Here is a 12442-nt window from a genome sequence, read left to right as displayed (position 1 = left end):
AAGATCATATATTCTGAAATAAAATAAGTTTTGTGTGTCTTGAGCAGAAGAAAAAATAGAAGCCCTTGCTGTAACTCATTGCTCATTTTGTAACATGCTTTTAAGAGGATCTGTAAATCATAAAACTCTCAAGAGTTAGAAATTAAATTTCAAAAATAGCATTGGCTGTCTTGACCAGGTAACATTACTGAAAGGCTCATTATAGCTAGAATTTATGGCAGAACAACATGGATAAATCAGATTATATTAAGAGAAAAACAGATAATGATACAAAGCTCACATTAACACAGAGGGCTTTTAAGTTCGCTTGGAATAAAAATTTTCTACTCACATAAAATTTTAATTGACGAAGAGATAGTTATCCAATTACCTTAATCTCACCTAAATTTCCTAAGGAGAGTTTCTAAAATCAGAAAATGTTAAAAGAAAAAAAATAAGCTACATCTGGAGAGAAGATTGACTAAGGATCAGATCCTTACTCTGATATCTAACAATTTCAAGTAATCTATCTAGATATTCCTCAATCTGCATTGGAAACCACAGTTTTGCTTGAGTTTTGAGAAAAAGAAAAAATATGTATATATTTTAAGCCAAAACTATAAGAACTTGCATATACTGCTTATGAGAGTAATTACCAGAACAAGACCACATGAAAAGCAATTTAACAATATCTATCAAAATCACAAATCCATATATCCTCTGACCCAAAAATTCTATTTCTGAAATTGTATCTTATAAATAAACTTGCAAACATACAAGGTCACTTACAGCAGTAATATTTTTTAATCGAAGAAGATAAATAGTCTAAATGCCCATCAATAGGACACTTGTTAAATAAATCATGGTACAGTTATACAGTGGAATACTATGTATCAGCAGAGATAAATGATGAAGTGCTCTCTGTATTGTATGGAAAAATCTCCAAAATATTAAGTAAAAAATTCAAGAAACAAAAGAATGTGCATTATAAGCCACATTTTATAATAAAAGGGAAGCAGGGAAAAATAATAATTTATGTATGTTTCTAAAGAGATTTTTTTTAGAGATAAAGAAACTTAAAATAAGGAGATTTTGGAAAGATACATAAAAAACTGGGGAAGTGGAGAATGAGATGGGAGGGAGGTATTTCACTGTGTATCTTTTTATATTCTCTTTGATATTTGAACTATGTGAATACATTACCTATTCAAAAAATTATGTAATTTTCAAACAGCAGGAGCTATCTACTTAATGCTCAAACCATTTTATTAAATGAAACACTTCCTTGTAACAAAGAAAGCGGAGATTTTAGCATATCCTCAAACAAACCTGACCGTTGAACCTTTAAGCGAAATATGAAATTAGATGACTCTTGTCCTTATTTCTTTAAAAGAAGAAGTGTTTTTTATACACCTTGCATAAATGTAACATGTTGAGTACTTTGGTCTAAAAAATAATCCCATTTCAATGTTTTCAAGTTAAATCTGAACTTGGTTACTGACATAAAAAAAGAGCCAAATTCCAGCAATGCTGTTAAATTTTCAGAGCTTTCCTTCCTCACCACGGAAAACACCCATACCTCTGTCAGAATGGTTCTTCCTCCCGTGGGGGATTCGGTTAAGGCAAAGAATATATCCATCTTCTGTCACAACTAGGTGTTCCTCACTAGGGAATCCCCAGTGAGAGATAATTTCACTCTGCAGAGCAAAGGAGAAGACAAAGTGTCAATGACATTCTCCAGGTTTTACTTAAGAAATGAAATGTTACTGAAATTTCAGTCTGCTCAATCTAGCAGCTAACATCCCATTGCAAAAGCAAATCCTCCCCTTGTTTTACCTCTGTGTTCTACTCACAGATGTTCAGCTAAACCATTTTAACATGTTCTACACCAAGTGTGTCTTATTTTACCATAGCTTTCGGCTTCTTTGTTTCCATCCTGGCTCCCAGGTACAAATAAACACTTCTTTCTTCCTTTTCTAAATATCCCAGGTAATACTGTAATCTACCATTTTCCTTGTTTTAAGAGACCCCATCCCGGGAAATGAAGCATAAAAAGTATTAATCTGTTTTTAACCAATGGACCAATAAAACTACACTAGAATGTCAAGGTAGAGTTGAACAAGAAAGGATAAAATGATTGTGGTAGCATATGCTATTTGTTTTTCTCTTTCTGACTTACTTCACTCTGTATGACAGACTCTAGGTCCATCCACCTCACTACAAATAACTCAACTGCGTTTCTTTTTATGGCTGAATAATATTCCATTGTAGATATATGTGCCACATCCTCTTTATCCTTTCATCTGTCCATGGACGCTTAGGTTGCTTCCATGTCCTGGCTATTGTAAATAGGGGTGGGATAGGGAGGGTGGGAGGGAGATGCAAGAGGGAGGAGATATGGGGATATATGTATATGTATAGTTGATTCACTTTGTTATAAAGCAGAAACTAACACACCACTGTAAAGCAATTATACTCCAATTAAGATGTTAAATAAATAAAATGTGGCAATCATTTTACAATATATACATAGTGCAAATCATTATGCTGTACACCTTAAACTAATACAATGTTATATGTCAATTATATCTCAACAAAACTGGAGGAAAAAGAGGAAAAGTAAGGAATTACTTTTCTACTCCATAAGGAAAGATTCACTACTCCATAAGGAAAGATCCATGGGGCAATTGTTTTTTTAATTAAATTGAGGTATAGTTGATGTACAATATTATATAAGTTTATATATAAACATATATATATAAGTTATATAAGTTATATATGTTATATATATAAACATATATATGTTATAAGTTATATATGTTATATATATAAACTTATATATGTTATATATATGTTATATAAGTTATATGTTATATATATCTTATATATATGTTATATATGTTATATATAATATATATATAAACTTATGTTTCACGTGTGCAACACAGTGGTTCACAATTTTTAAAGGTTAAATTCCATTTATAGTTATTATAAAATATGGGCTACATTCCCTGTGTTGTACAACATATCCTCGTTTATTTATTTTATACATAGCAGTTTGTACCAATTAATCCATGGGGCAATTGTTAATTGGGAGCTCAGTGGCATATGGATAACTCAATTATCCAGAAGACTTAATGTAAATAAGTACTCATTATTCCCTCTACCACAAACACTTGAAAGGATTTAAGTTTATCATTCTTACAGGAAAAAAATTTTAAAATAAAAATGCTTTTAATTTAAAAAAAAACTTAAAAAGATTTGGGACAAGAAATAAAATGTAACCTTAAGACCCTGATATCAGGTCATACTCTCTTGGCTGACTATAAATTTATCTCCATCTCCAAGGTTGCCTGATTCTTCAGTTGCGTCACTGCATCCTCTGTTTTAAAGCTGCTGTTTTCTGTAGCAACATATACTTTCCTGATATTTTATGCCTAAATAAGGCATCTCCAGATTTAATTGTTTACTTAAGATTAATATCTTTGAAATGTTTTCATTACTCGAGGGATTATTTTTGCTTATTTGTTCTAACAATTTTTTTTTCAGATACTTTGATTTTTGTATTGAACTATGGACATTGGTAATCTGTCCTTGTTCAGCACATTGAGTATTAACATTCTTCCAAAGTTTTGACACTTTCTTTATTGTTGTTTAAGCAAATTCAGTGAGACTTAAAAATAAAATGAATGTATAAACATATCACTTATCTTACTGAGAAGTATATGTTTTAACAGTAAATGAGTTTTGTAAAATACACATTACCTTGTAGGTAAAGTCCAGCTAGCTGAATCTAAGATTCGGAGAACAGGAAAAACATAATGAGATATAAAGAGAATAGAATTTGTGGCTTCGTGTAGCTACATAACTGGATTTCAGAAAATAATTAACATTGATCACAGATGCAGTTTTAAAAACAGATGACTTTGAGAAACTTACCACATTCATATTTGTTTCAGGATCCACAGGTGCCAGCTTCCCTCTGGATACCTCGGAATGCAGGGTCCCAAGGACCAAACAGACCACCAAACACCAGAGCCACATTTTCATTCTGTATAAAACAGTCTGTTGTTATTTGTCTACACAAAGTTTTACTACACAAAATTATGTTGGTAAATAATGCTCCCATACAAAGTTCTGAACCAGGTTTAGGTCAGGTAAAAGTTAGGGAAAGGGTAAATATAGAACAAATGACTCAAGCCATACCTCCAAGCAAAAATCGAGGAATTCTTTTTTACTGGGAAACCTCCCACCCACCACCCCCAGTTAATATGTGACATTTGGAGCCCAGAACACCCACTCACCTCCTCACCAGGTGGTTAAACACAATGTCCCCAGAGAAATAGCAGAAAGGAGGACTCAGAAGAGAATAGGTTGAGAAAAAGGAAGATCCCCCAAATTCTGGAGCCTGTTAACCTCCCACCTTTTCCTCTCTAATTGTAATTTAAACACTTTTAAGTTGAGCGATAGGAGCTCTTGCTCCCACTAGCTATTCACTTCCCCTCCTGCATAAAATTACACCCAAGGGAAAAAGTGTAATGGAAGAAAAGAGAGCTTGCAAGAGAGAGGGAAAGAAGACCACCCCCTCTTTGCTTCTGAGACTCCAGCCATCAACAAAGACCATCTAGTTTCTGGCAGTGATGGCACAAAATCACAGTGTAACAAAGACCTTGAGGATGGATGTTAAAGGCAAAATAAAGTGACTCTTCCAAGGACACCCAGATGATTAGAGGCAAAGCTGGGACAACAGCCCAGGTCTCCCATGTTTTTTAAAATAAATATAATAATTCAAAAAGATGCATGAGTGTATGCCCATACAAAGACTTGTATAAAAATGTCTGTAACAGCTCTATGTGCAACAGCCAAACACTGGAAAAACCCAAATGCCCCTAATGGGTGAATGGGTCAACATATTGTGATATATACACACTACTCAGCAATAAAAAGGAATGCACATAAAACAACATGGATGAATCTCAAAACAATTATGGTGAGTGAAAGAAGCCAGACCATATAAATAAATATGTATGATTTCATTTCTATAAAACTCTAGAAAATGCAACCTTATCTCTCTTGACGTAAAGCAGATCAATGGCTGCCTGGGGAGATGAGGGCCAGGAGCTAAGCATTGCAAAGGGAAATCTTTTGGGGGTGATGAACAGGTTAATGATATTGAACGTATCACAGTTTCACATGTGTATACGTATCAAAACATAAAATTGTACCTTCTAAATATGTCCTGTTATTTTACGTCAGTAATACAATACAGCTGTTTTTAAGACTTGGGCTTAAACTGAGTATTCCACAAGTCTTAAGAAATTGGTTCTCAGAAGATTGCAAAAGTGAACTGACTCCCTTCTGTCGATGCATCTCCTGATGGTGCTACAGTGATTTCTCCCAGCAGCGGTGAACCTGGAACTTCTAGACAGGAGGGGATGTTATCCTGAGTCTCTACTGGCAAAGCAAGCCCACTGTGCTTACTCACAAGTTTGTATTTCTCTACACTGGTTGGGAAGGGCTGTACAGTTCCGGGCTACCTTTTATCATAAACATAACCTTCCAAAAGTCCATTATTACTCGGGAATAAGGAGTATATTGAAAGGAAAAGTGAAAGTCTGTAACCACAATTTGAAACAGTGAAGCCTCTGTCAGTACGTTTCCACTCAGGCCTATTCTCCGGGACCTGGACCAGCTGTCCACAATAGAAGCTCCAGGAAGATAACAGCTGAAGCCACTCAACTGGAAATGCCACCCAGTTGATTTTTCCTTCCAACAAAACACTAGTTTTTCAACCTACTAGTCCAGTAATTGTCATAAGGATGAGGAATGAGAAGTTCAAAAGAGAAAAAGCCTCCTCCAGGATGCATTCAATGTGCTTTGCTGGGCTCTCTTAGCAACTTTTATCTCAATTCTTTTTATACTGTTAACAATCCAATTAAGTACTTGTCTGTCTTCATATTACCCCAGCACGAGGGCAGAGCCAGCATGAGTCATCTCTGAACCCCCAGGACCTAGCAAAGAAAAGCTCCAAAGCAGCTTGTCATTCAGCTCTCTAATAATAACAACACCTCTAATAATTTCCGCTCCCATTTAAGCTCCTGTTACGCTCCAGACTTCTGCAGGAAGCGCTTCCGACCTACTATGTTCATTACACCTTTGCCAACTCTGCAGTACCGCTAAGTCCTTTTTCCAGGAAACTGAGCCTCACCCAAGTTAAGTACTGGAAGCAAAATGCCAACTGGTTAAATAGTATCACCAAAATATTCACCAGGACCGAGGTCAAACCGTTATCGGCCACACCTTGACTAACAAGTTAGAGTGGTCTGCAGGCTGCCTGGGTGAGTTAATGGGAGTAAAGGACAAGGAGGAAGCAGGTGAGGGAAGCTGGGAATCAGAAATCCTGGGCGCCGCTGCAGGCCAGCGGCGACCGCGCCTGCCCAGGAAACGGCAGGCAAATTCAAGACAGCCCTCAATTCCTGGGTCACCGCGAGATGCCTCGGGCGACCGCCTGCAGAAGAGGCACCCGCAGGTGCTCCAGGTAAGACGCGCCGGAGACCAGCGCAGAGGGTCCTGCTGGCGTGCAGAGGCTCCGGGCCGGCGGGAATGAGCCTCGGAAGCGGTGCGGAGCCCTGGCCTCAGAGCCCGTGGGGGGAAGCCGAAACTGCTGCACCCGTACCTGGCAGCGCACCGGGACCGGCACTCACCTGGAGCAACCCTCCCGGACCGCTGTCCACAACCGCAGTGCCAGCTCGCGGGGCTGGGTCCCCGGCTAGGAACTGGAGGGGGGCGGCGACAGCTGGACGCCAGGGCCCGCCCCCGGCTCCGGCTACCAGCGCCCCCAATCAGAGCAGCCGGCCGCCGGGAAGTGCCGCGGAGACACCGCCCAGGCCTGGCGCCGCCGCCGCTTCTGAGAGGGTCCTCAGCTGAAGCGGAGCATGCGCCGTGGACCAAGAGGTGCGGCGCCAGGCGGCCTCCTCCCCGGCGGAGTAGATTACCAGCTCCACCTGCAGGCCGCACCCGCCCGGTCTCCTAGCGGCTGCCTCCGGCTCTGCCCCAGGGGCTCTTAAAGGGCCGCCACTCTCTGCGCCTAGCACGGAAAACATGGGCTCTACAGATGAAAAGAAATTATATGCCACGTATAAAGCCCTGAGCGGTGTGCCTGCTGCAAAGCAATCTTGCTGCACATTTTATTTTTATTGCCAAAATGCCTAGCATTATTAAGACACTAGGGGTATAGTAGCCAAACAAGAGCCCTCTTCTCCTGCTTACATTCTAATGGGAAGAAACACCATGAATAAATTTTAAAAATGAGGTAATGGAAAGCGCTATGAAGAGCAATAAAAAACTAAAGGGATAATGAAGATGGGTGCTATGTTATGTACAAGGTAATCAGGAAAGAACTCTCTGATGAAGTGACACCGGAGCACAAACAAAAAGGAGGTGACTCAGAGCCATGTGGATACTGGGGAAGGAGTATTCTCAGATGAGAGAATAGCAAATGCAAAGGTCCTGAGGCAGGAATATTCTTAGTAGGTTCTAGTAAGCGAAATTCGGTCAGCATGGCTGGAACAGAATGCGCGTGGTGGAGAGTGGTAGAACATGAAGTCCTAGAGGTGCTGTAACGACTCTGCTATTTCTTCTGACCAAGATAAGAAGCCATTGGAAGGTTTTCAGGAGAAAGGCAACAAAACCTTGTCAGTCATATCATTTGTAAATATTTTTCCCCATTCCATAGGTTGTCTTTTTATTTTGTCAGTGATGTCCTTTGCTGTGCAAAAGCTTTTAAGTTTAACTAGGTTCCTGCCCCCCTTTTTTTGCTTTTGTTTCCTTTGCCTTTGGAGACAGATCTAGAAATATATGTATATGTTACTATGATTTATGTCAAAGAATGTTCTGCCTATGTTCTCTTCTAGGAGTTTCATGGTTTCAGGTCTTATATTTAGGTCTTCAATCCATTTTGAGTTTATTTTTGTATATGGTGTGAGGAAATGTTCTAATCTCATTGTTTTGCATATAGCTGTCCAGTTTTCCCAGCACCACTTGTTGAAGTGTCTTTTCTCCATGGTATATTTTTGCTTCCTTTGTCATAGATTAATTGGCCATAGGTGTGTGGGTTTATTTCTGGGCTCTCTATTCCATTCCCTCTTAATGGTTTAACTGCCAGCAGGCCATTTTTCACTTTGTCACAAAGAAGGGGACAATGAGTTCTGAAGGAAATAGGGGAGCTTGCCCTGTCAATATGGGGGCAGGGGAGCATTCCAGGTGGAGATTCAGAGGGTGGCAGGGGTAGAGGTAAGGATGGGGAAGTCCATCATGTATGGCCACATAAATCCTTGCGAGAACTTTGGCTTTTACTGATTTGAAAATGCTTTTGTTGTTTTATTTTAATATTGCATATTATTGAGTTTGTGGTTGTTCTGTGATACACTTACATGATATTTTAAAACAATGAAATTGTGCTTATGTCTTTAAACAATTTGTTTGCAGTGCCTGCTATACCCCTTGTAACATTAAAATCCACAAATTTCTGTTGGAGTTCTATAATATATTATCACTTTTAAAATGATTCATGATTCAAAACAAAACAAAAACCAGACAAATGAAAAAAAAAAACAAACAGAAAAACTCAGAGGAGCTATTAAAGTAGAGAGAGAGAGGGCAATTACACTTTTTGTCTGTACCATTCATTTCATTATAGAGAATGAATCTTGCAAAGAAGAGAAGAACAAGGCTAAATCCCTGGGATCTTTTGGAGAAAAGAAGGCGTGAAAGGGAGCAGACTGAGACCTGAGTAAAGGCCACAGTGGTCAGCAGAGCTGGGTTCTCCCACAAGATCTTGGTCACCCTGTAAACCCTGGGAATATGGAAATCAGTGTCAATACTAAGTGCCAACCAATTATAGACAACCAGGCCAGTCTCACAATTACTCTCAGAAGATCAGTCTTTCCAAGTATTGCAGAATTTATTTACATTTTATAGAAAGCACAGATCTGAATGTAGTTAAGGAAGCAACTATAGACAGAACTAGCAGATGCAACATTAGCTTTAAAAGATGTTCTGTACCTTTATATCTGCTGGCTTGTTCCTTTTTTGTGTAGGCAACTTTCTAGAATTTCTCCTTATTCTCCACTTCCTCCTCCAACCTTTCCCCTTCCTGTGTGAGTCAGAACTAAGCTGTCAGAGCAGAAAATTAAAGCCTCTCTCCTTGCCTCAAATTTAGAAAAATATATATTTATTTTTAGTTTATATGAAACTTTTATATGTTATCACCATCAATCATGTTGGGTACAAAAGAAGAAGGCAGCTGCGTGGAAGAGTGACCAGGTCATGACTTGTGATGCTTGACTATAGACACACCTTTTCTGCAAGTCCTCAAATGTCTGTCCTGCTCAGACTTGTGAAATAGTTCAACAGTTAACAAGAAGGGCCTCAACATTAGAGGACTGAGAAAGCAGGGAAAGAACTGTGTTATTATATTATGCTTTATGTTATCTTGAGTGGAAGATAAGGAGTCTATACAAATGTTTTGACTCAAGTCTGTCCCAGCTTCTATTTTCTGTTTCTCAGTTTCTATAGAGGTCCTATCTAATGACCTCATAAATCTGTTCCAGATGAAGAGCTGTCTATAAAGTGCTCTATGATTTGATGACCATGTGTGTCACAAGGTCTGTAAATTGCTCTGAAAACTGCTGTGAGAATTACTTTGATATAATTACTTATGACAGCGAGGTTGCAAAACTTCAGAGAGCATTTTGACCACCATGCAGCATGCTTTACAGATATCTCTACAGCTAATCTGTCTAAAAGAGGAAAATAAGGAATGGAGAATAGAATAATGTGCAGGTGGCCATGAACATGCAACTTAAAATACCTTAGTTTGGAACCATCAACCTTACTCCTACAGAGGATCTGTTCTTATACTAGCTTCAACTTTCCTGTTCATGTGGTGTATACCCGAAACGCTCAATGTCAGCTTTTTAAAAACAGGTGTCACGACTTGTATCAGTTTGGATTCTAACTAGGACACTTAAAATGGGATGATTGAGAGAGCTGATTTACAAAGGGACTATTTAACAGTTGTTGGGTAGGGGAATCACAAGACAGCACAGCAGTTAGCCATCCCTAGGCACAAAGAGATGAGATGCCTACTGGAAAACAGAAGGAAAAAGTCTCATAGAAGCCCCCTTGAAAGGAACAGTACCCTTCAGTAGACTGACGCAGCACTTAGCCTCTCAGCAGGGAGAGAACCAGAGAAATAAACCCTCTACCATCACTGCCTCTCTCCCTTCTTCTGCAAAGTGCTCCCCATTGACAAAACCCAATCAGTGGCTGGAGGACATAGGAACCTGTTAATATAGTCTAGTCCATAATCCTTCCACTTCACAGGGCAGGATGGAAAAAGATGAAAAATGGAGCTAGACTGGGGAAATTCAAGAAAATGTTCACATGATCTTTCTACACTTTACGCTGGCAGAGGGAAGTAGGAGGAAGTCCAGAATTGTGGGTAACAATGCAGACTCAGGGGTCAGACCTCCCAAGTTCAAGCCAGTGTCTACAACTTGTTAGCTGTGCAAACTTGGGGAAGATTTTTAACTTCTTTCTGCCTGTTTCCTCGTCTGTAAAATAAAATTAGTAGTGTCTAAGACCATTTCAAAGTTTAAACAAGATAAAATGTGTAAAAGCACTTATGAGTTATTTGTAGTGAGGTGGATGGACCTAGAGTCTGTCATACAGAGAGAAGTAAGTCAGAGAGAGAAAAACAAATACCGTATGCTAACACATATATATGGAAAAAAAATTGGTCATGAAGAACCTAGGGGCAGGATGGGAAAAAAGATGCAGACCTACTAGAGAATGGACTTGAGGACACGGGGAGGGGGAAGGGTAAGCTGGGACGAAGTGAGAGAGTGGCATGGACATATATACACTACCAAACGTAGGGTGGATAGCTAGTGGGAAGCAGCCGCATAGCACAGGGAGATCAGCTCGGTGCTTTGTGACCACCTAGAAGGGTGGGATAGGGAGGGTGGGAGGGAGGGATACATAAGAGGGAAGAGATATGGGGATATATGTATATGTATAGCTGATTCACTTTGTTATAAAGCAGAAACTAACACACCACTGTAAAGCAATTATACTCCAATAAAGATGTTAAAAAAAAAAGCACTTATAATAGGTCTGTCATATAGCACTCAATAAATGTTGGTTAATTGTTGGTTTGTTCTTCAACATTTTTCCTTACAGTAAATTCCTTTCTATAAATTCAATTTATTTGCTTATTATTACTGGCTTTTAGTTATCATATAGGTTCAATATAATTCCCACTTTGGTGTGTATGTATCTAACACTATTCTCCTCTGCATACCTAATTTTACAAAAATGGGCTCATACTATACATATTATTTAGTTGTCTACTTTATTCCCTCTTAATATTGGAAATCTTTCTACGTCATTCAACATTTAAAAAATCATTTTTAATGGTTGCATGTATGATTTTGTCATTTGGAGGTACAATAATTTACTAACAAATCCCCTTTGTTGTATGTTTAAGTTATTTCCATTTTTAAAAACCAGTATCAGGGACTTCCTTGGTGGCGCAGTGGTTAAGAATCCGCCTGCCAATGCCGGGAACATGGGTTCGATCCCTTGTCCGGGAACATCCCACATGCCGCAGAGCAACTAAGCCTGTGCACCACAACTACTGAGCCTGCACTAGAGAGTCCGTGAGCCATAACTACTGAAGCCCGCGTGCCTAGAGCCCATGTTCCGCAACAAGAGAAGCCTCCACAACAAGAGAAGCCTGTGCACCGCAGCGAAGAGTAGCCCCCTCTTCCCACAACTAGAGAAAGCCTGCGCACAGCAATGAAGACCCAATGCAGCCAAATAAATAAATAAATTTATAAAAAACCAATATCAGCTATTATGCATGATAATTCCATTAGGATAAAGTCTTTGAAATAAAATTTATAGGTCTAACAAAGGTTCTCCTTTAAGAATTTTTCTTATTTGTTCTTATTAATATTTTATTCTTCTTTCAACATTGTTTAAAGATGCCAACATAGGGACTTCCCTGATGGCACAGTGGTTAAGAATCCGCCTGCCAATGCCGGGGACACGGGTTCAATCCCTGGTCCAGGGAGATCCCACATGCCACGGAGCAACTAAGCCTGTACGCCACAACTACTGAGCCTGCGCTCTGGAGCCTGTGAGCCACAACTACTGAGCCCGCGTGCCACAACTACTGAAGCCCGCGCGCCTAGAGCCCGTGCTCCGCAACAAGAGAAGCCACCGCAATGAGAAGCCTGTGCACCACAACAAAGAGTAGCCCCCGCTCACCGCAACTAGATAAAGCCCGTGCACAGCAATGAAGACCCAACACAGCCAAAAATAAATAAATAAAAATAAATAAATTCAAAAAAGAAGAGATGTCAACATATTAGACAAACAAATCTTTGGTAATGTA

At 39.4% G+C, this 12442-nt stretch overlaps 1 protein-coding gene across 2 annotated transcripts in view; it reads right to left on the bottom strand.

The window, feature by feature from the left end:
- Positions 1 to 12442, bottom strand: part of LIPA (lipase A, lysosomal acid type) — a 105359-nt gene that overhangs the window by 29376 nt on the left and 63541 nt on the right. Inside the window, exons 1-3 of one of the 2 annotated variants that reach the window (XM_059054575.2) lie at positions 6684 to 6927; positions 3919 to 4030; positions 1559 to 1676 (exon numbers count right to left, since the gene is read on the bottom strand). In XM_059054575.2, coding sequence (XP_058910558.1) covers positions 1559 to 1676; positions 3919 to 4029 — 229 coding nt within the window. In that variant the 5' untranslated portion in view covers position 4030; positions 6684 to 6927. Of the gene's footprint in view, positions 1 to 1558; positions 1677 to 3918; positions 4031 to 6683; positions 6928 to 12442 lie in introns of those variants that run through there. The other variant, XM_059054576.2, reaches the window with a different exon arrangement.

The sequence above is a fragment of the Kogia breviceps genome, chromosome 2, assembly GCF_026419965.1.
Source record: "Kogia breviceps isolate mKogBre1 chromosome 2, mKogBre1 haplotype 1, whole genome shotgun sequence".
In the NCBI taxonomy this organism is placed as follows: domain Eukaryota; kingdom Metazoa; phylum Chordata; class Mammalia; order Artiodactyla; family Physeteridae; genus Kogia; species Kogia breviceps.
The sequence above is the reverse complement of the archived record's forward strand: the minus strand, read 5'-3'. Positions and strand labels throughout refer to the sequence as shown.